General features: G+C 37.9%; 1 protein-coding gene across 6 annotated transcripts in view; it reads left to right on the forward strand.

The window, feature by feature from the left end:
- SNX14 (sorting nexin 14) overlaps positions 1-24072 on the forward strand; it is an 84262-nt gene that overhangs the window by 46640 nt on the left and 13550 nt on the right. For 4 of the 6 annotated variants that reach the window (XR_011568469.1, XM_070796121.1, XM_070796122.1 and 1 more), the window contains 6 exons: positions 559-585; positions 2429-2561; positions 4640-4841; positions 8482-8565; positions 10107-10207; positions 11928-12039. Coding sequence is in view for 5 of the 6 variants with exons in the window: in XM_070796121.1 (XP_070652222.1) it covers positions 559-585; positions 2429-2561; positions 4640-4841; positions 8482-8565; positions 10107-10207; positions 11928-12039 (659 nt within the window). In the remaining variant the exon portion in view is untranslated. The remainder of the gene's footprint in view (positions 1-558; positions 586-2428; positions 2562-4639; positions 4842-8481; positions 8566-10106; positions 10208-11927; positions 12040-24072) is intronic. The other 2 variants (XM_070796125.1, XM_070796123.1) reach the window with 2 other exon arrangements.

Raw genomic sequence — 24072 nt, forward strand, 5'->3', positions numbered from 1 at the left:
AAAGCAAAATTTTAATGTATGTTAATGTTAATCTGTTTCATTCTATACTTAAAGCATAACTTAAAAAAATATTTAAGGATGGATCTTTTTTTAACTTTGCTTCTTAGCTTAAGACATTTTAAAAAATATTCAAACTAACAATGTGTTGAGCTTGCATCCATAGACATGAAGTCCATGTTAGAAAATACATGTTTGTTTTTTCTGTGAAGTTTTTGGTGGCTTAGTCTCTGAATATTTTCCACTGTATTAAACAAATAGTTTGCCTAAATGAGGGCAAAAAATACAGAATTATTTCGTGACATACTGAGTTTTTAAGAATTTTTTTAATGATCTAGAATTCAGATTCCACTTCCCCAAAAGAGCCATTGTGTTTTATTTCTCTTTCCTTTATCATGTTATTCCTAAGAATTCCTTTTCTTTGTCAAGATGAATGTTATCCATCAGTGTAATTTTTAAAGCTTTTAAATTTTGTTTTATTGTTCTAAAGTGAAACTTGTTTAATGTCTGGGGTTTTTCTTTCTCTTTTCCTTATATAATGTCACATATCTGTTACTGCAGAGGTAGCCTAAGTTTGGATGATTTTCGGTAAGTCTTGAGACAGCATGTGATTCTTTTCTGTATAAATTATCTGTTTAATTCCAAAACATACACCCAAAACAACCTAAGTAAAATTAAAAAAATAAAAATAAAAAAAGAAACATTATGCAACTACTGCCTTTGTATCAGCTGTTTGGGATATCTCTTAAAATTAACCTCTACTTTGATTCTAGATGTCTCATTTTGGAAATAACATGATATATATCATTATAAAATAAAAATGTCAGTATAAAAATAAAATGAAAAAGCCAGTATTCAGCTTTTAAAGCTATTACTTCATTTTTTTAATGGTACTGATCTTGCTAAATTACATTTAGACTTACATGTGTTTAAAGTACTTTTTTTTTTAAAGCAATTAATAGTGTTTTTTCAGTATTTTTGGGCTTCATCACAAGTGAGATATTTAAAAAATACAGTTCAAAAAGTCAAAATTGTTTTATAATCCATTTAGGTTCTGAAGACCAGCAAAATCTATCTAGATTCTGGAGATTTTAATATTTTATCAATATTTTCATATTTGTTTTTGACATTTCTTTCAGAGAAAGTTGTGTTTACAATTTTGTATTTTTAAAAAACACTATATGTTTGTTTAAAATAATGTTCTAGCTTAAGTATCCTTTTTTACAACTACTACTGCTTATTATTAGAGTTTTTCCAGTTTTAAAATAAGTTTGATTCACTTCTTCACTCCTTGAACGTGTATAAAATGTACATATCACTCATATACCTAGTGCATTGAAACTTGATCAGTTTACTTGTATTTCTGTAATTGTTGCATTATAAGTACATTTTCTTATATGAATAGTAGCTATTCATTAAGTTAAGCCGTTCCAAACCAACTTTCTTGAATTTTAAAATAGTCATTTTTTATTTGGAGGTCTCTTATAAGGGCAGTATTACATAGTGAGCATGACTTTTAAATTGGATAAAAGTTATGTTTTTATTTGTTGAAACAGGAGCGGTAGGCTGTAATGGAGGAAATTTTTGCTGATTTTTGGCATATTTTTGTTGTTGCTGAAATTTTCAGCTATTTCTGCTTTTAGAAATTCACTTTTGTAAAAAATTGCAAAACCATTATTTAATATGTAAGACAGAGCAGGCTTCTTAGGCTACATTTGCTTTTATCTTTTATGTTCATTGCTAGCTTTTACTTTGGCATTTTATTTCTTGTCTTGTTATTACTTTGAAATAATGTAAGGTACATTTTATATTTCATTCTTCTTTTGAGTATCATTTATGTGATTATAAAGTTGAAGTTTGCTTAAAAATTTTCAGCCATTTTCAGAATTTTTTTGTTCTATCTAAAAACGAAGTACTGAGAAAGTTTCCTAGTCTTTTTGTTTTTCTGTTACGCTGAATTATTTCAGAAGTACATTAGCAGGTGGATTATTTTACCACTGCACCACCTGGGTGGGTACAGTTTGAATGGTATAGTCTATTTTGAACATGGGCCTTACCGTATTTTTTAACCTGTTATTTCAAAAGCTGAATGGCAGTTAGAAATATGTACCACTAGAGGGCTCTCATCTTTTATACTTGGTAGTTCCGTTACTATTCTAAGGTAAAAGAGTAGGTAAATTTCAAATGTTTGTTAATAAATATTGTCTCATTTGTTCATCCCCTCAAATTTAAACTTTAAATATACTGTCACTTTTGATTATGAAGATATTGAGACTTAATCTATGACTGAGAACTCCAAAATGTTATGTTTAGCCATACCTTCAGTTTACCATTTTTGCAACTATTTTTACTATTGTTTACAGTAAACTAGACTGTTCTGATAATGTAATAACTTGCTATATTCTTGATATATTTTTGTTTTAATATTTAGGAGCACACAGAAGAGAGGAGAATCATTTGGAATCAGCCGAATAGGCAGCAAAATTAAAGGAGTCTTCAAGAGCACCACAATGGAGGGAGCTATGTTGCCAAACTATGGTTTAGCTGAAGGTGAAGACGACTTTGTAAGTAAGAATTTTTCAATTTGATGTATGTATAACTTCAGACTTAAAAATAGCATAAAAAGTTGGATGTGCTTACTTGTTATTTTCCCTCTTTTTTAATCTTACTTCTTACTTCTGACTTAATTTGTGTTTTCCATCCATGGTACTAATCTAATTTAAAAATTTCTCAGCATTAAGTTACTGCTTACTAAGGCCAGAATGGTTTCTGTTTCGGTGATAATGCTTCTAATAGTCAAACAATTTATCATATTTTGATTACGCTTTTACTTCACATCCTGATCTTATCTCTTCCTAACCATATTAGCCAGGCATTTGGAATTATGTTAATATGTCCTGTTTAACCCCTTGATACTCAAACTGTGATCTGTGGATCAACATGATCAGTATTACCTAAGAGCTTATTATCAGTGCAGACAGAATCTCAGGCTTCATCCTAGACCTACTGAGTCATAATTTACATTTTAACAAGATTCCAGCTGATTTTTAAGCACATTACACCCACCATGCTATTTCTCTGTATCTTTTCATGTGATGCCTTGCTTGAGATGCCTCCCCCCTCCCCTTTATTTACCTGGAAAATTCATATGCATCTTTCAGAATCCAGCTGCTTCCCATAAACCTTACCTGGGTCCTCAAGCAGAACTGAACACTCCCTCCTTTGTTGTTCCTATTAGATTATGTGTTAAAATATATACCACATTGGATTTGAAATCATGATTTTTTTCTTCCGACACCATAGTTTATAAGGAGGTAGCCTTGTAGCCTTGTCCCAAAAAGGCAAAAACCAACACTTACTATTTTTGTAGTTCCATTTTTTAGGCCTAGAACACTTTTGATTTTAACAGAGCATTAAGAAGTCTTCCTAAGATCACTAACAGTCTTCTTAGGGACGATAGAAAAGCATTTTAGGACAAAACAGAAAAGGGGATCATTGCCAGGGGACTTTGTCGGGGAGGAAAAGAATTTACTTAGAAGAGAGGTGTGGGAAGAGAATACAACCCAGGGTGAAGGTAGGGAGCTAGAATTCTGGAAAGAAATACCTCTCACTGCTGGTTCACTCTGACTAGACTATTCAGTATTCTCTTAAGTGCTACAAGATTCATTTCCTTTAAAAAGTGTTCAAGATGATTGTGTTTTGTCTGTAAAATTTGCCCCCTTTAACATGAATCACAGATGTCTAGGTGACCAGATATTATTATGTGTCAATTCAGAGGTTCTCTTCGAATTTAATGAAGTACATTTTTTCCATTTCTTTCTGCATGTATATTTCTAGAACATGTGTAACACTGCTTTCTTTTAAAAATAATATTTCTTCAAAAATATTTTAAAGAATTTATTTTAAACATTTATATGATTAAAATTTTGAAGCCAGGAGATGCAGAAAACAATTCTATAGAAATAGATTGCCTTCAGACCTTTTTCCAATATTATATTATTTAATGCTGCAGTGAATATATTTTTTACTTGTGCCTTTTTCACAGTTTAAAAAATTATTTAGAATAAATACTTTCATACTTTCTAATACTTAAATACTTTCATATTTCTAAATAAATACTTTCTAAGTTCCCAGAAATGGGATTACTTGATCGAAACTGTTTTATGGCTTTTTATAAATACGTATTGCCAAAATGCTTTACAAAAGATTTGTACCTGGTATATCCAGGTACAATATATTTCCAGTTTGTCTGTGCAATTTCCGTCAGTGGCTATTATCACAAAATTATGCATCTCTAAATGAAAGATATCCGTACAATAATTTTCTACTACTTACTACCAAATTAAATATTTACCTATATTTGTGTAGTTTTAATATCTTTTCCTATAATTGCTGATGTATGTGTTTTCTATTGAATTTTCATATACGGCTGATGTATCAAAATATGAAATCGATTCTAGTAACTTGCTAGTTTTAGTTTCTTATCTTTACATTTTCAGTAGAAAATTTGATATCACTTAATTTTAAAAGTATTACAAATTATAGGCTTTATAGTGGCACATTGCTTTATAGTGTATCTCATATGCTGTAGGTGTAAAGGTCCTGGAAATATTAAATTTTTTTCTGATTCTTTTTCTTTCAGATTGAAGAAGGTATCGTTGTAATGGAAGATGATTCTCCAGTGGAAGCTGTGAACACACCTAACACTCCTCGAAACCTTGCTGCATGGAAAATTAGCATTCCATATGTAGACTTTTTTGAAGATACTTCCTCTGAAAGAAGGGAGAAAAAGGAGAGAATACCAGTGTTTTGTATTGATGTTGAAAGAAATGATAGAAGAGCAGGTATTATTATTATTAATGCATAAAGCACTATCAGATCAGATCAGATCAATCGCTCAGTCGTGTCCAACTCTTTGCGACCCCATGAATCGCAGCACGCCAGGCCTCCCTGTCCATCACCAACTCCCGGAGTTCACCCAGACTCATGTCCATTGAGTCAGTGATGCCATCCAGCCATCTCATCCTCTGTCGTCCCCTTCTCCTCCTGCCCCCAATCCCTCCCAGCATCAGGGTCTTTTCCAATGAGTCAGCTCTTCACATGAGGTGGCCAAAGTACTGGAGTTTCAGCTTTAGCATCATTCCTTCCAAAGAAATCCCAGGGCTGATCTCCTTCAGAATGGACTGGTTGGATCTCCTTGCAGCCCAAGGGACTCTCAAGATTCTTCTCCAACACCATAGTTCAAAAGCATCAATTCTTCGGTGCCCAGCCTTCTTCACAGTCCAACTCCCACATCCATACATGACCACAGGAAAAATCATAGCCTTGACTAGACAAACCTTTGTTGGCAAAGTAATGTCTCTGCTTTTGAATATGTTATCTAGGTTGGTCATAACTTTCCTTTCAAGGAGTAAGCGTCTTTTAATTTCATGGCTGCAGTCACCATCTCTAGTGATTTTGGAGCCCAGAAAAATAAAGTCTGACACTGTTTCCACTGTTTCCCCATCTATTTCCCATGAAGTGATGGGACCGTGTACCATGATCTTTGTTTTCTGAATGTTGAGCTTTAAGCCAACTTTTTCACTCTCCACTTTCACTTTCATCAAGAGGCTTTTGAGTTCCTCTTCACTTTCTGCCATAAGGGTGGTGTCATCTGCATATCTGAGGTTATTGATATTTCTCCCAGCAATCTTGATTCCAGCTTGTGTTTCTTCCAGTCCAGCGTTTCTCATGATGTACTCTGCATATAAGTTATATAAACAGGGTGACAATATACAGCCTTGACGTACTCCTATGTCCAGTTCTAACTGTTGCTTCCTGACCTGCATACAAATTTCTCAAGAGGCAGATCAGGTGGTCTGGTGTTCCCATCTCTTTCAGAATTTTCCACAGTTTATTGTGATCCACACAGTCATTAAACCAATTTGATTAAGACAGCATTTCTCCTCCATTGTTGTGGCGTATAGTAATTGATAAAAATATGATCAAACACAGCTTATAAGTGTTCTTTATGTTTTGCTGTCTTTTTTCTTTTGTTGATTTTAGCCGTGGCTTGCAGCAGAGACAGGGATAAACAGCCTCCATAGCTGTATAGTCACCACCCTGGGCTTATCCCAAAGAGGAGACAGTCTGTATAAGTAAAAACACATCAAAAGTGAGCACATTTTGGGAATGAGAGCAGAAAGCTATAAAGTTGATCTCAGGAAGAGGGAACAGTCTGTGAGGAAAGAAGGAAAAAATTTCATGGTACTATTAGGAAATGGGTTTGAGAGAGGAGTGGAGAAGTGATTACTATTTCCAGTTACTTAGATAGTATGAAGATAGGTCAGTGCTAATAATCCCCCTTATTTATTTTTTAAAAAGTTAAGGATACGGTTTTTTGCTAAGATTGTGTGTCTGCCCTCTTACTTGTCTCAGTATAGCGCTTTTATCCTTTGTGGTGGAGAAGCAGTTCTTCTAGTTTTAAGATCTTTTTCAGAGGGAAATGATCCATATGTAGCTGTAGACTTGGTATGTCATCTGTTGGAGGTACTGAATCTAGCATCTTCCTGTACTGCCATCTTGGACCTCCCCTCCAATATAAATAAATTTATGTAAGCATGTAGTATTTTCTCCTTTTGAAAGTTTTATATGTGATATACTTTAAAATATTTTGGGAATTTACTTTTGTTTTTGCCTTTTGCACAACTGCCTTTTTTTTTTTGCTTTATTTTTTAAAATTTGGCTTAATTCAACATAAAATTGAAATGAAGTTATCTTAAAACTTGTATTCTAAGATAATTTTTGTCAGCTGTGCTGCAGACTGTTACTGAAAATGTAATGTGCTCTTGGGAAGCCATGCCCTATGAAGGATAAAAAAGGTGTATCGTTTAAATGCTGCATTGATTTTATATGTATAAGTGAAAAGTAAAAGTGACAGTTGGTCGTTTGTGTGCAACTCTTTGCAGCCCGTGGACTGTAGCCTGCCAGGCTTCTCTGTCCATGGAATTCTCCAGGCAAGAATACTGGAGTGGATAGCCTTTTCCTTCACCAGGGGATCTTCCCTACCTAGGGATCGAACCCAGGTCTCCTGCATTGCAGACAGTTTCTTTACTGTCTGAGCCACCAGGGAAGCCCAAGGAGAATGCTGTGAGCAGGATGTATAGCAGAATACCAATTTCAGGATTTTAAAAACCAAAACTGAATACAATATAGATCTTCTAAGATGCATATTCAAGAAGAAGAACAGTATTTGCTTAATAGGTTGTAACTGTATCAGGTTGGTTTTTCTGAATATAGGTGTTAGTTTTGAGTTATTGTGGGTTTAGTTAATACATTGCATTTCCAGATTTATGCTTGAATGACATGAGTTGCTCATAATTGCCATTAACATTTTTGGGGGTGCTCTGTGCTGTGCACCTTACAAAAAGCTCTGTAGGTGGATTCTTTAATGTAATAGGTACAATTCTTTTTATTATAAGCAAACTAAAGCACAGTGTTGTTTAGTCGCTAAGTCGTGTCTGACTCTTTTGCAACCCCATGGACTGTAGCCCGCCAGGCTCCTCTGTCCATGGTATTTTCCAGGCAAGAATACAGGAGGGGGTTGTCATTTCCTTCTCTAGGGATCTTCCTGGATCTGGGATCAAACCTGGTGTCTTACACTGTAGCTGGATTCTTTACCAACTGAGCCACCAGGGAAGAACAGTGAGGTTAAGTGTTCAAATTTACATAGTCAGTAAGTGGGGGAATTGGGACAAAAATAGGCAGTGTGACCTGACTCATTCTTTAAACCATTATTTTGTGCTTCCAATTTTTGAGTCACAAGTCACATGTGGCAGTTGAATTAAATTAATATTAAAAATTCAGTTTCTTTTACACTAGCCACATTTCAAGTGGTCAATAGCAATGTGTAACTAATAGCTATAATGTTAGTACAGATAATATAGAATGTTTTCAGAAATACAGAAAGTTCTATTGGATAGTGCTGTTCTGTACTGTGTTAGTTCTTGACAGTCGGTGTTTGAGAGCTCCAAAAATGATTATAAATTTTCATTAAATGCATAATTTTTGTGACATTTAAAAATTAAGCTTTTTTGAAGTTTATAAATTCTCTGATACCATTGTAGGAAAAAATGTATATATTATTGTGATAATCTCATAAATAGCTGAAATTTATCAAGCTCTTCTAAGTTTCTTAAAATTAAAATATAGGGTAAAATATATTAATAATGTGAAGCCAAGAAACAGTAAATTATTATTATTATCTGTTTGGTCTGGCATGGCGTGCAGGATCTTAGTTCATGGACCAGGGATTGAACCCATGCTCTCTGCAGATGAAGCATGGAGTCCTAACCACTGGACCCCCAGGGAATTCCCAAGAAATAATAAATTATTAAGACTGGGGTAGTTTCTAGCTTTGTATACTTACTGTTATAAATAGTACATTCTTTTAATAGTAGTTTGTAAAATTACTTATTTCTCAGTGTGTATTCATTCATTTTACAGTTGGGCATGAGCCTGAACATTGGTCTGTCTATAGAAGATATCTTGAATTCTATGTACTTGAATCAAAACTAACAGAATTTCATGGTATGTTGTCCTTTTTGTATAAAGCATTACATTTCAGCATTAGCTTTCCTGAAAGCCATTGAACCAGCTTTCTAAAGTTACTTTCTAATTTTAATTGAACTGTAATAAGGAAATGTAACAGTGACACTTGGGTACGCTCCTAGTGATAATAGGAGTGTACTGGTTTTATCCTATTTCTGCTTATTTATCTTTTTCAAGTTTTTACAATGAAAATTTATTGCTTTTCAAGTAAGAATGATGCTAAAATTTAAGACAGTGGTAGAGAATTTACAGCAGGCATTTTAGAGCTGCCATCTGTTCTTTTGCTGTATTCCTCTGGGGAAAATGTGTTTGCTATGCAGCATAGCAAGTATTTTGGTTTCAATCTTAGATTTAAATATGGGAAGAAAACCAAACCAAAACCTTGTAGTTATATGTTTTAAAAACATAGAGCTCAATCAGAAAAGTAGAACACTCTTTCTTTCGAGTTCTTCCTCTTCTCAGTTTGTCTCTGTGTTGTGGTTGTTGTTGTTTTTTAATATTTACAATTTTCTTTGACTGGTCCTAGTCTTAGTCATGGCATGTGGGATATAGTTCCTTGACCAGGGATTGAAACTGGGCCTCTTGCATTAGGATCATGGAGTCTTAGCCTCTCAGGGAAATCTCTCAGTCTCTCTTCTCTCTCCATTTATTGGAGTTAATATTAGGTTTATAGTCATGAAGTGTTTCCAGTTGTTTTATATGTAAATTGGTGTGTTTGAATTGTGTCTTTGGAATCTTTTTATTTTAAAAAAGTTCTGTGGAGTGTACCCTGATCCAAATTCAGGTTGGTTCTGAAAACTGTACCTTGCTACAAGACTAAAACGCACAATAAGGAGATTATAGAAAGATAAAAAATAAAGGGTCCCGCTGCATACCCTTTCCTTAGATTTCGAGTTCGTACTTGTCCTTAAATGGTTTTCTCTTTGCCTTTGTCAGTCTGGTACAATGCCATCCTTGTCTTGGTCTTTCTCTGAGACTTTTCCTTTAGATTTAGAGTTGAGAAAAGATTGTTTATCTCCATAATTTAAAATCCTAGATCAACCAAAGTTGATTGTTTTTCCTTTTTGGTACTAAAATTTCCAAAGTTGACCCTATCTGAGAAAACATGTCCATGGTTTTTAAATGTTGTTTTTTAAGTTTATATAGCATTGGCAACATGCTGCATTTCCCCCCATAAGATAGTGGATATTTATTTTAGTAGGATTTTGTGTAATAAAATCCCATCAATTTAAAAATAATCTCATGATAATTTTTGAAAGCTTTTTTGCTAGTGTAGATGGCTAAGTAAATCTGTGTCAACAACAGGTGGTGATATTGTGGATATTAATAAACTCACGTTCTTTGGTCTTGTCTTCTGACTTTTGAAATCAGGTCTCTGACTTTTTCAAAATTATTTAAGGGATAATGCCACATCTCTACAAGGTGGGACTGTGAATCTGAACTTGCCATGGTAAACTATAAATAGGGTTTTTAAAATAATAGCAGGGTATAGTAATAACTTTCATATGTATTAATTTCAGGCACATTTCCTGATGCCCAGCTTCCTTCTAAGAGGATCATTGGCCCTAAAAATTATGAGTTCTTAAAGTCTAAAAGAGAAGAATTTCAGGAATATCTGCAGGTATGGCACCAACTTAATTTAAAACATCCTCTAGTTTAGTTTTTGCTTTGCCTCACAAACACCTGTCAGTGTGGATTTCTAGAATTCTTTTATTAAAAAAATTTTTTCCCATGTAGAAATGAATTACTGTTAAGAGTGTGCTTTTTTAAAAAAGATGGATAGCCAGTGAAATACCAGTTATTTTCTTAGAGGAAATAAGTCTTGTATTGGGCTTATTTTAAAACTTTAGGTGTGGGAAGTCAAAGAGTGAGAGAGAGAAAGAGAGTGAGAGAGAGGAAGAAAGAAAAGTTTGATGTAAAAGATTAAATGCATTCTAAGAATACTGGGTTGTTTTTGTTATTTTTTTCTTAGTTTTTGTTTGATTTTTGTCCTTAGCACTTTCTGAACTCTGGAATTTTCCCCTCCTATTTTTATTTCTCAACTTTTTTGTTGTTGTTGCAATCATAGGTGTTTTTTAGTTATTTGGAATCTTCTGACTCTCTACCATTCACCACTTGGAATTGAATTCCGTTTTTTTCAGTGTGTACATTGTGTTGTATAAACAATGTAGTTGATATTCCAGTATTGGTACCGTCTGCTTTAAAGTTACTTACTTGAGACTTGGCTAAAATTAAAGACCATTTTTCTTTAATCAAGTGATTAAGACCAAAGAATGGATGATTTTGTTTTATTAAAAAAAAAAATGTCCTTTATTTGGACATGCAGTTTTGTAATTTTAATTGTTAATTAAGTTAAATTTGGGTGCCTTTTAGTAACCATAATAAGTACTTTTTGTAAAGGAGTATTTACATTTCAATTTCTGTATTTGAACCAATGAATACTTCAATCCAGAAAGTATTTTTTATTTAATTTTTTGGTGGTAGGAAAATTAAAATATGAAATATACATTGACTACTGTAAGGATATGTGAACACAGCATGTGCTAGTGTTAACCTGTTTCTTTGTTGATATCATTAGCCTGTTGTTTGAACCGACTAATTCTTTCTAAGAAAAAGAGAACCTCTTTCTAGAAGAAATACTTTCCAGTAATGTGGAGTTAAATGTTGTAGTACTGGTATTTCATTTATATAGATTTCTGCTCAGAGTTTTGTAACTGTTTCTTAGTTACAGAACTGAATATTAGGTAATACTGGGTTAAATTTGGCTTTAAAACATCAATTTTATCTTGTAAGAAAATAGTGTTGCAAGAAGATCAGACAACAGAGTCCAAGTTATGTATTATTTCCACATTTAGTTCTTTGCAAAACCCTTTATACCAGCTTTCTTTAATTATCAAGAAAGATGTATGATATTATAGTACTTGTCATAGTTGAGAAACTGAGAAATAATATTAGCTGATGTTTAATCTTCCTTCCTGTGTGTCAGGTACTGAGCTAAAATGCTTTATCTAACAGTGCTAGAAGTAGGTAGTGTTATCTTCATTCTACACATGAGGAAACTGACTCTTGGGCAATATAGGAGCTTCTCTAGGGACACCTACTGAGCAGAAGGAAGAGCAGAATTCAAACCCTTTCATGTTTGACTGTAAGGGTCTTACCTGCTATGTGATAATCTTTCCATAAATGTATCTTGTTATTATTCTGAATATAAAACAGCTTTTGAAGATTTAAAATTGTTCTTAGTTAAAAAAATCATTTTAATGTAGTTTTCGTGACTCTTCTAGATTTTTGAAACTGTTTCCCTCCCCACCCCCCCTTTTTTTCTGTTTTTGTTCATCAAGAAACTTCTGCAACATCCAGAATTGAGTAACAGTCAACTTCTGGCAGATTTTCTTTCTCCCAATGGTGGGGAAACACAGTTTCTTGATAAGATACTACCAGACGTAAATCTTGGTAAGTCAATTTGGAGAATCATATAGAACAAGATAAACTGAAAAGATAAGAAGCAGCATTTTCAGGTTAATTTAGAAAAGTAATTTATATAGTGCAGCCATGTATCAAGCTCTGAAGGACTTCTTATATACTGTTAATGGGAATATAAATTGGAAAACCACTTGTAACATTTTTAAATGGAGTATAGTCTATAAAAACACTAAATGATTGTGTTGTACATTTGAAAGTAATATAATATTATAAATCAGTGAAAAATAATTGTAAATATCATAAAGTCAGTTAAAAGAAAAAGGAAAACCACTTGGAAAACCAGTTTGGTATAAGATCAAATGATCTTATAGCAGTTCCTCTCTGAGATACATATTCGAGAGAATCTTGTATTTATATTTAAGAATGTTCTTAGCAGCATTGTTTATGGTATTGGGTTGGCCAAAACTGGAAATAATACAAATGTTTATCAGCAGTAGAGTAGACAGATAAATTATAGTAGCTTCACAAAATGGATACTTAGAGCAATGAATACCTATAACATTGTAGCTGCTTGGAATGGTGTGGGTAAAAGCAAAGACACAAAACAATGTGTACAGCATGATTCCTTTATAAAGTTTAATCCAGACTAAGCAATAAAATAAGCTGGAAAAGTTTGGATAAAAGTGTTAAAGATCATAATGGAAGAAAAGCACTATTTCTAAATATATTCTGTATAGTGTCATTTTTAAGTATGTGCTGTGCTTTGTCATTTAGTCATGTCCGACTCTCCTTGCAGCTCTTTGGACTATAGCCCGCTAGGCTCCTCTGGTCATGGGATTTTTCAGGCAAGAATACTACAGTGGATTGCCGTTTTCTCCTCCAGGGGATCTTCCTGATGGAGGGATCAAATCCACATTTCCTGTGTCTCCTGCATTGGAGGCAGATTCTTTACCTACTGAGCCATTGGGGAAGCCCCATTTTAAGAGAGTTTGTGCGTGTGTTTCTATATATACACACACGTATAAATATATAACCTAATGAATAAATTGGCTTTCATCTAGATCTCTCCAAATTAGTACATATAATTCAGGCAGAATATTTAGTGTGTGTCTTACTGAGGGAAGATGCAAGAATATTTTGTATTTGGTTATATATGATGGTTGTTGTTGTTTAATCCCTATGTTGTATCCGACTCTTTTGCTGCCCCATGGACTGTAGTCCACTAGGCTTCTCTGTCCATGAAATTCTCCAGGCAAGAATACTGGAGTGGGTTGCCATTTCCTTCTTCAGGGGACCTTCCCAACCCAGAAATTGAACCCGCCTCTCCTGCAGTGGTAGGTGGATTCTTTACCCGTGAGCCACCAGGGAAGCCATATATAATGTTTAAGAGATATAATTGGGTAGACCTGTTTACTGACTCAGTTTGAATGAAGGAGAAGAAATGATCAAATATGAGCCAGATTTCTGTTTATATAACTGAATAAATGCTGTTTATTGCTGAGGTATGGAATAAATTTACAGTAGTTCTAAACTTGGGCTTCCCTAGTGGCTTGGACAGTAAGGAATCCATCAGCAGTTGGGGAGACCTGGGTTCTATTCCTGGGTTGGGAAGATCCCCTGGAGGAGGGTATAGCAACCTACTCTAGTGTTCTTGCTTGGAGAATCCCCATGGACAGAGTAGCCTGGCAGGCTACAGTACATGGGGTCGCGGAGTCGGACACAACTGAGCGACTAAGCACAGCACAGAACAGTTCTAAACTTACTGAGTTTATAGAATCCAGTTGAAGTTTTATAAAGTAGTAGAGGCAGCAGAAAGCATGAATAGAGATTTGGATGTTGTTTGAAATCAGATTGAGTAAAAATTTTGGCTCAGGAAGAGCATGTAGAAGAGAGAAGCACAGTATGAAACACCGTAATTTAAAGAACTTTGGAAATTCTGAGGCGAGGGAGTAATTTCTGGGGGTACCAAAGGAGAAATACCCTGGCAAGGGGGTTGGAGGTTTTCATATTATAAAACAGTCTCTGTTTTAGTTTTCATTAGTATGCCTTTTGTTATTGTCATTAGAATCTACTTTTTTCCCAAACTGTACTGAAAGAAATTTAAGTTATATTAATCAGCTTTGATGGATTTTGACAGTCATTTGTAAATGCTTGAGAAAAATCACATTTGATATTTTATAATAAAGGAACCTGGAGATAAGATCAAAACAATATTCTGGCAAACTGGATTAGAATATATATATTAATCTAAAAGCAAGAACACAGACTATTCAAATAGCCAATTTAAATGTCGTAGCAGTGTTTAGAAATTTTTTTCCTTTTGACTAAATGCAAAAATTAGATACATTTATATATTTACCATTGCTTAATGTCTTTGCAAAAATTAGATATCTTTATATATTCACCATTGCTTAATATCTTTTGAAAATATTTCTTGTGGACAATTACGTATATACACAAAAGTAGAGAAATTTGTATAATGAACTCTTCACCCTGTTAGAAGTTACTACACTTGGCTTGTTCCAGTCCTTTGAAAGATTGTCGCTGAGCCATGAAAGACGCCTCAATTCTTGGCCTCCAAAGTAGAAGAATTCAGTCTGGGGCCAGTGATGAGGCTTGATCGCTCAGAGCTTTTATGAAATAAAGTATTATTAAAGTATAAAAGAGATAAAGATTCTGACATAGACATCAGAGGGGAACAGAAGGAGTGCCCCCTGCTAGTCTTTAGCCAGATGATATAAGCTACTAGCAATTTGCTAATTAGAGAAAGGAAATGTCTCAAAACTCAGAGAATGGCACCAGACTCCTTACCCACAACATGCATTTTGAGATAACACTGGCACAAGGTGAGTTGTCCTGAGCTGTAAAATGATTGACGTGAGTCTTGAAGAAAGGCCCGGTTCCAAGCCAATACAGTCTCATTAACATAGCTTAAGAGAACATTTGCATGAGTAAAGCATTCTGGTTTGTCAAGTGGGTTCTGAGTCTTAGGGGAACCCACTTGAAGACAGAGTCTAGGGTAAATACATAGTTCATTAACATAGCTTAAGACAAACATTTCCTTAAGAAAAACCACATTGGTTAGCTCAGGGTTTGAGAAGAGTTAAGTTTCAGGTGGAAGCCAGGTATTGTTCCATGGCAGCACAGAATTTTAAAAGAAACCTCTTTTTAAATGTGTATAGAGAAGGGGAAAAAAATCTAACACTTGTTTGTTTTCTCCTGCTGCTTTAGAGAGAGATAAAAAATGTCTGATCCTTCAGCCTATTACCTCTGGTTGGAGACTCCTGGCTTTCCTGCCTGTTACCCTCTCATTCCCCCCTTTTGTTTTAGGAGAATTGTGTTGCCTAGGGAAAGGGGCGTTGTTCTTGTTCTGTAACTGCTTCCTACCTGATAAGGGGCGTCATCCCTAAATTAGTGAGGCAACATACTCTCCTAACCCTCATATTGAGGGTCTCTGATCCAGGGGCCCCATGTTGGAGGAAGCTGCCACAGTGGCAGGAGTTTGAGCAACCATTTGTAACTTAAGAGCCTTCATGCGACTAGAAACAAATCCAGCTACGCAGTTATAGATGCAGGGAGCAAACAGAAAAAAAACAGAACTATCAGAATTATTGCAATTAGGATAGTTTTCCACCATGGGGAACTAGTTAAAATCTCCCAAAGTGAGGCAATTGAGGTTTCAGGAGTATCCATAGCCTGAATCGTCTTGTTCATGTGTTTAGTAAAGAGAGTAACGTTAATGCTTATATCATGTATATATGCACAGCACTGGCTATGAATAATGGCACAAGTTCCTCCTTGTGCAGCTGTTACAGTATCTAAGGCCAATCTGTTTTGTTAAACCACCTTTCTAATTTGTATTTGTTCGGCATTAAGAGCTGAAATAGCTTTTTGAGAATCTTGTAAAGCCTGTTGAGTAAAGTTAGTCAGGGCATCCACTCATAGCATAACATCTGTAGTTCCCAGAGAGGGAACAAATACTGCAGCCAAATAATCATACAGGGAAAGCAGACCTTGCCCAGCGAGTTCTAAGGTGTGGCAAATTGGCAGGTTTCTTTGGAAGCTCTGAAAATAGGAAGCTGTGAGTAAAAGCTAGACCTAGGGTGCATCTCCCTGTCCAGCCAGGGGGAAGCCACGCCCATAGGTAAGGGCCATATATCCAGTAGGTCCCGTTTGGAGCAAGGCAGTGTGACTGAGATATCCAGTCCCAATCAGTGCCTGGCCAGGCAAAGGGAGGACCTGAACTGGGCTTGGAAAACATGGGAATGATTACATTGCATATTTCCTGAGGCAAAAATCCCAATTGTTTTCAATGATTATAATTAAATTGTTGGCTAACTTCTGGGGATGACTCTGTTGGTTCCCAGCATATGGGAGTGCTAGATATTAGACGTCCCTTTTCAAGAGTTGGCCATATAACCTCATCCCATATTTGATAAACATCAGGTAAAAAGCCACGGATCTAGACCCATTTACCTTCTTGTGTAGCAAAATAGTCATTAAACCAAGACAGTATATAATCAAAATTAAAAGTCACATTATGTCCATAGTTAAAGTACAAAGTGTTGCACCAGTCCATTTTAGGATTGTTAGATGTCATCAGATTAAGAAGAGGCATCACATATGATTGTTGTTGTTGAAGGTATGCGCAGACTTGGAGAAAGTCCTTTCCTTGAAGTGGAGATGCCACCACGGGAAGCCTTCCACTGATGAAGAGGGGAGCGCTCCACAGACCCAGCAGTTAGACTGATTGTGGAATGAAGCATAGGAGTGAGCTCAGGACAGGAAGGCATTGTCTTGAGGATCAGATGGCAGACTCAGGATTTTTGGAGTCAGCAGAAGCAAGCTCACATAGATTATCAGGCCCATCTGAAAAGTACAAAGTCAGAGCATAGAAAATAAAAACATAAAATGACATCACTTAGTTCTGGTCAGGGTGCCACCTCTTAACTTGAGTGCAATATACCCATGAATCAATTCCTGGCACTTTGACAGCTGTGGGAGAACAAAGAATAACCTGGTAAGGGCCTTCCCAGAGGGGCTTAAGGGATTGGCCCCCAGATCACAATGTTTTTATCAGGACCTCAGTTCCTGGCTCAGATAGAGGCGTACTTGACTCAGAGGCTGGGTCAGGAGTCACTTTCTGGAGTTCCATTAATGTCTGTTGAAAAGCTGAGAGCCGAGTTACATAATTAGTTAATTCCAAGGCTTTAGGAAGACTTTTCCATTGAGCATTTTCAGGAATTATTAATCGTCCATCCTCGGACTGTAATCATCCTTTATCAGTAATCTTAGCTCCGCTTTTCTCACATTTTCCTAACTCTTCCTCAGTATCTTGTGGTTTTTCCTGTCCCACAGGACCTGTCCAGATCAAAGGCGTCTGCATTGAAGGGTTTCATTAAGCTCTGCCTTTTTGGCTTGACAGTCAGCTGATTACCCTAGGCTGCTTTACTCCCTTCCCTGCTGTGCCCTTTGCCATGCATAAAGGCTACTTCTTTTGGACAGTATATAGCAGTAAAAAGTCTCTCAATCTCCCTGAAATGCTTAATAGGTCCTCCTGTTGCCATTTTAAATTGTCTTTCTTTCCATATTGCAGCATAAGCATGTAAAGTCAAATAAGCATACTTAGAAGGCAGTGGCACCCCACTCCAGTACTCTTGCCTGGAAAGTCCCATGGACGGAGGAGCCTGGTGGGCTGCAGTCCAAGGGGTGTCTGGGACTTGGACGCGACTGAGCGACTTCACTTTCACTTTTCACTTTCATGCATTGGAGAAGGAAATGGCAACCCACTCCAGTGTTCTTGCCTGGAAAATCCCAGGGATGGGGGAGCCTGGTGGGCTGCCGTCTCTGGGGTCGCACAGAGTCGGACACGACTGAAGCGACTTAGCAGCAGCAGCAGCAGAATTAGTGTAGATATTTACTCGCTGCCCTTTGCTTAACTCTAGAACTTGGGTCAGAGCCACAAGCTCCACTAGCTGAGCACTCATTCCCTGGGGGAGAGGTTTCGCTTCTAAAACCTCTTCAGTCGTCACCATGGCGTAACCTGCTTTACGCTTCCCATCCCAAATAAAAGAGCTGCCATCTAAATATTTCCATGTCAGGATTGTCTAATGAGGTATCCACCAGATCTTCCAGAGCTACATTGTTTTAAGTTAGAAATTGGGAAAAATCGTGATCAGGTGTTTCATTTTCCTTTTTAGGAAGGAAAGTGGCAAGACTTAAATTTCCACAAACTTTAAGCTTAGTTATTGGTCCTTCTAACAACGACTGATATTTAAGAAAGCCTACTGTCTGTCATCCAAGTATTAACCTTAGAGTTTAAGAATACACTCCTATAGACTGCTGATGAGGCCTTTGGGGTTGGATCAAAACTCCCAAGGCCATACTTTTTCTTTCAGGGACAAACAAATTAAATTCTAACCCTGTGGGCAAGCTCAAAGCAGGAGCTTGCAGGAGAGAAGTCTGAAGAGCCGTAAAAGCCTTTGAGTATCTGGAGACCAAACCAGTTTGTCAGTTTGAGCCTGCTGAGTTTCAATTATAAGTTTATATAAAGGCTGGGCAAATTCCCTATGACACAGAATCCAAATGCAGCAGTAGCCTGTCATTCCTAAAAATCCTCTCAGTAGTCTTAAAGTCATAGGTAGTTCAGTTCAGTTAAGTCGCTCAGCCATGTCTGACTCATTGTGATCCCGTGAACTGCAGAACGCCAGGCTTCCCTGTCCATCACCAACTCTCAGAGTCTACCCAAACCCATGTCCATTGAGTTGGTGATGCCATCGAACCATCTCATCTTCTGTTGTCCCCTTCTCCTCCTGCCCTCAATCTTTCCTAGCATCAGGGTCTTTTCCAGTGAGTCAGCTCTTTGCATCAGGTGGCCAAAGTACTGGAGTTTCAGCTTCAACATCAGTCCTTCCAGTGAACACCCAGGACTGATCTCCTTTAGAATGGACTGATTGGATCTCCTTGCAGTCCAAGGGACTCTCAAGAGTCTTCTCCAACACCACAGTTCAAAAGCATCAATTCTTCGGCGCTCAGCTTTCTTCACAGTCCAACTCTCACATCCATACATGAATACTGGAAAAACCATAGCCTTGACTAGACGGACATTTGTTGGCAAAGTAATGTCTCTGGTTTTTAATATGCTGTTTAGGTTGGTCATAACTTTCCTTCCAAGGAGCAAGCGTCTTTTAATTTCATGGCTGCAATCACCATCTGCAGTGATTTTGGAGCCCAGAAAAATAAAGTCAGCCATTGTTTCCACTGTCTCCCCATCTATTTGCCATGAAGTGATGGGACCAGATGCCATGATCTTACTTTTCTGAATGTTGAGCTTTAAGCCAACTTTCTCACTCTCTTCTTTCACTTTCATCAAGAGACTCTTTAGTTCTTCTTTACTTTCTGCCATAAGGGTGGTGTCATCTGCATATCTGAGGTTATTGATACTTCTCTCAGCAGTCTTGATTCCAGCTTGTGTTTCATCCAGCCAAGCGTTTCTCATGATGTACTCTGCCTAGAAGTTAAATAAGCAGGGTGACAATATACAGCCTTGATGTACTCCTTTTCCTATTTGGAACCAGTCTGTTGTTCCATGTCCACTTCTAACAGTTGCTTCCTGACCTGCATACAGATTTCTCAAGAGGCAGATCAGGTGGTCTGGTATTCCCAGCTCTTTCAGAATTTTCCATAGCTTGTGGTGATCCACACAGTCACAGGCTTTGGCATAGTCAATAAAGCAGAAGTAGGTGTTTTTCTGGAATTCTCTTGCTTTTTCGATGATCCAGCAGATGTTGGCAATTTGATCTCTGGTTCCTCTGCCTTTTCTAAAACCAGCTAGAACATCTAGAAGTTCACGGTTCATGTATTGCTGAAGCCTGGCTTGGAGAATTTTGAGCATTACTTTACTAGTGTGTGAGATGAGTGCAATTGTGCAGTAGTTTGAGCATTCTTTGGCATTGCCTTTCTTTGGGATTGGAATGAGAACTGACCTTTTCCAGTCCTGTGGCCACTGCTGAGTTTTCCAAATTTGCTGGCATATTGAGTGCAGCACTTTCACGGCATCATCTTTTAGGATTTGAAATAGCTCAACTGGAATTCCATCACCTCCACTAGCTTTGTTGGCAGTGATGCTTTCTAAGGCCCACTTGCCTTCACATTCCAGAATGTCTGGCTCTAGGTAAGTGATTACATCATCATGATTATCTGGGTCGTGAATATCTGGGACATAGGTAGAGGATGATTTAATATAGGTTTAACTCAGAAAGCAAACTTCAAATCAATGACTGAAAAATATTTGGCTTGTTCAGGAATTTCAGACAATAGAGTATAAGGATTAGGCACCATGGGGTGTAAAGGAACTACAGCCTCACGTATTATTTGTAAATCTTGAACTAGTCTCATTTATCATTTAATTTCTTTATACCCAAAGTAGGAGTGTTTCATGGACTGTTACAGGGAATTAATAGCCCCTGCTTCTTTAAATTCTCATTGATGGGTTTTAACCCTTCCTTAACCTCAGGTTTCAGTGGATACTGCTTTTTATGTGGAAATAAATGTGGGTCTTTGAGCTTGACAACTGCTGGAATAGCGATTTGTGCTCAACCCACAGATTTTCCATCAGCCCATACTCTAGGATTTACATTTTGTTTAATTAATGGGAGAGAAAGGGAGGGCTGCATATTCATGAAAACAGAGGCATGGACCTTGCTCAGTATATCACTCCCCGAAAGGGGTGAGGGAGACTCTGGCACAGCCAGAAACTCATGTGAAAATAGCACAGAGTTCCAGTTGCAGCTTAGAGGCCGACTGAGATAATAACATTAGGCTCATCCAGACAGTCCTGTTATGGAAGCAGACTGGGGAGAAAGTGGGCCAGGGCTTCAGTAAGTTGCCCCAGTGTCCAAAAGGAAATTGACAGATTGCCGCGCCCCCCCCCCCCCACCCCCCACAGTTATTAATATCCAGAGTTCCTCAGGTACAATTAGGGCAGGAGCTTGTGTGGGGACCCCCGGGCACCTTCAGTCCTGATTGTCTTGAGAGTCCGACCCCTGAAACCTATGCTTCTAAGGGCAGTCTCTCCTCCATTGTGGTCCCTTGTAGACCAGACATGGAGCCAGGGGAAGCTTAGATGCCTGAGGGCAATCCTGCTTGAGTTGCCCCTCCTTTCCACAGTAATAGCAAGCCTATCCCTTTTCACCTGGGCCCCTCTGGGCATTTTTCTCAGGCTGTTTAAGAATAAGGTTAGGGTTCGGACAGCCATTAAAAGGGCTTCCACCAGTTCCTTTGTCTTTCTCTGCCTTTGTTTTCCTCATATTCCTTGCCGTAATAGACTGTCTGAGGCAGTTGCAACAGATTATCTAAAGACTGATTTGGTCTATACGCCTAATTTAATAGCTTACAGTGGGTGTCTGGAGCCAACTGAGTGAGAAATCTATCTTTTAAGATAGATTCTTCCTTCTTCACTTTTGGGATCAATCTCAGTGAATCTGTGAAGGGCTTCCCTTAATCTATCTAGGAATTTACCAGGAGCTTCCTTCTCTTCCTGTTCTGTGTTTGCCAGTTTGGGATAGTTTAAAGTCTTAGCACATGCTTGCCTGATTCCTTCAAGAATACATCTGACAAATAACTCTGATCCCATCTTCCTTTAGCCATGTTATAGTCCTAACCTGGTTCTATAGTTAGGACCGCCTGATTCCTAGTGGGGAGCTCGGTTATCTCATGCTCCCGCTTCCCTACTGATTCATTACAAAGCCATTCATCTCCATAGACAACCGCTTTCCCCAAAACTCAAAGTTTTGAGTCGGGAGTTAGTGTTTGTCCCAGAATATACATCACGTCCTTCCAAGTAAGGTCATAAAGCAGAGTAACAGCCTTAAAAGCTCTAATATAAATTTCTGGGTCCTCTAAATAATCTCCCAGATCCTCCGTGATTCTTTGTATTTCTTGATAAGGGCTTATTAACTCTTGTAGCCTGATTATTATCATGAAGCACCTCGTGGGTGCTTCATGAAGAGGCAACAGCTTATGTGGCTGTTCCTTGGCCTCTCTGTGCAAATGATCCCAGGGATAGATTGGAGGAACCTGGTTTTTATTTTTTTTAAATCTCTTTTTTTCGTGTCCTCCATCTTATCCTGTATTTCACCCTTAGTTTTTGCTGTCTGCGCTTCTCTTACTTCGATTGTCTGAGTTTCTGTTGAAACCAGAGTAGTCTAAGTTTGTACTGAGACTTGGGTTGTTTGGATCTCTACTTGGGCAGTTTGAATCTCAGTTTGGGTTTTTACTGAGACCGAGGCAACTTGAATTTCAGTTTCAGCTTCTGCCAAGACCAAGGCAACCCTTCTGGGCAGGGGTTCCCTGACTTTCAATTTGGTCAGTTTGGCGCCCTGGGAATGGGGGCAAAGTAGGAGGACAGGAGGGAGGTGAAGGTTTCATATCCAAATTTATACCCTTAGGACATAAGTCTGGCATGTCTTGCAGAGAGAAAAACGGTAACACATGTGCTACTTCTACCCATTTCCCTTGTTTTCTACAGAACTGTTGTAGCCACACGTTCCGGGAAACAAACTCACTCAGAAGGACAATGCAGATAGTGAAGTGGAGTGTTATTACCCAAGGCAGAGTCTCCACTTAGCCAAGGACCCCAACCAGTTTTTATGAAAACCTTATATACCCTAAGTGTATGTGCTCAAACCCACCTCTCCAAATTCTCTGAAACTAGTCTGAACAAAGGAAAAGAAAGATCCAGTCAAATTTAACCCGTGATTCATATGCCTTAAACCCGTGATTCGTATGCCTTAAGCCTAGGTAGTTAACAGTGGACAATTATCAGTAGGCCTGTGGTCATACCCCAGTAAGCATAATAGAATTTATGATTCTATTTGGTTACACAAATAATTAGGATATTCTTTTAGGCGGTGGAGAGTCTAGGTATGAGCCCTGGGGCTCTTCCATCTCGGGGGCGGGGTCTGGTTTTCCAGTTGGTATGTTGTTTCCATAGATACTGGGTATATAGCTCAAAATCCACAGTCCGGCCCAAGGTGGAGTCCTGCTTTTGAGGTGGAGCCTGTTCTGTCTGTTTCCTCCTTCAGAACCAGTCTAATTGTAAAACAGTATCATAATTAAGAGACCCTCCAACCTACCACCATTCACCATCCTCCAGTAGATACTGTGGCCATGCAGTTTCACATTGGAAGATCAGGCATGTCTTCTTTAAGCTCTCAGGATCAAATCTATCCCAGTTTTTCGGGGCACACTTCAAAGGAGTGAGGCTGGAATTGTTAGCTCCCATCTGTAAGAGAGGAAAAAAGTGACTGGCGCCATCTTTCTACTGGAGGCATCCCTCCCTGCTCTAGATGGGGGTGTAGACAGACTTTACACCGAAGCTTTCCTTCCCTGGTCAGATTTAGTCTGTCTTACTAACGCGGGTGCCGTAGTTGTCCTTCCCGGTTCTCCCACTGAGGCAGGGTGGAGATGCACCAGAGTAGACCTGATGGCATCCCAGACTAGTGTCCAGTTCCTCACCATTAAAACGTTGCTTGCCTCTGATGCCACCTGGGGTGCAATCAGAGTAATCTTCTGAAAGCCTCCCAAGTTAAGACCACTGAGGAAAACATTTGTCTCTTGAGTGCCTGTGCACAATCCTGAGTATATTCCTGACCACAGTAAGACCAGTACAAACATAAAACCAAGGTGTTCCTTCCTAGCGTCACTGCACCAAGTATAAGCAATAGCAAAAGAGATGGTGAAGGTCTGGCCAGTGAGGAAAAAGTGATTTTTGTCCTCGAGTTATTAGAGCCAGTCCTTTCAGTTCATTCCCACAGATTCCACAGAAACAGTATCTAAGGAGTTGGGACAAAAGCCACTGGAGAGCCTCCTCTGGTCCACTAAGAGCTAGCGTTACCAAAGGAAGAAGCCCACTGTGGTTCCTCTGTCAGTAACCTTTAACCTGAGAGATGCTCTTGGAACGAGAGCTCCATCTAGCTTCCGAACTTTCAACTCCTAGTGACGCTAGGTGCTCCCTGACTACCAATCTAAGTTTGGGACCTAAGTAACAGTACACATAGATCA

The sequence above is a fragment of the Bos indicus genome, chromosome 9, assembly GCF_029378745.1.
Source record: "Bos indicus isolate NIAB-ARS_2022 breed Sahiwal x Tharparkar chromosome 9, NIAB-ARS_B.indTharparkar_mat_pri_1.0, whole genome shotgun sequence".
Classification (NCBI taxonomy): domain Eukaryota; kingdom Metazoa; phylum Chordata; class Mammalia; order Artiodactyla; family Bovidae; genus Bos; species Bos indicus.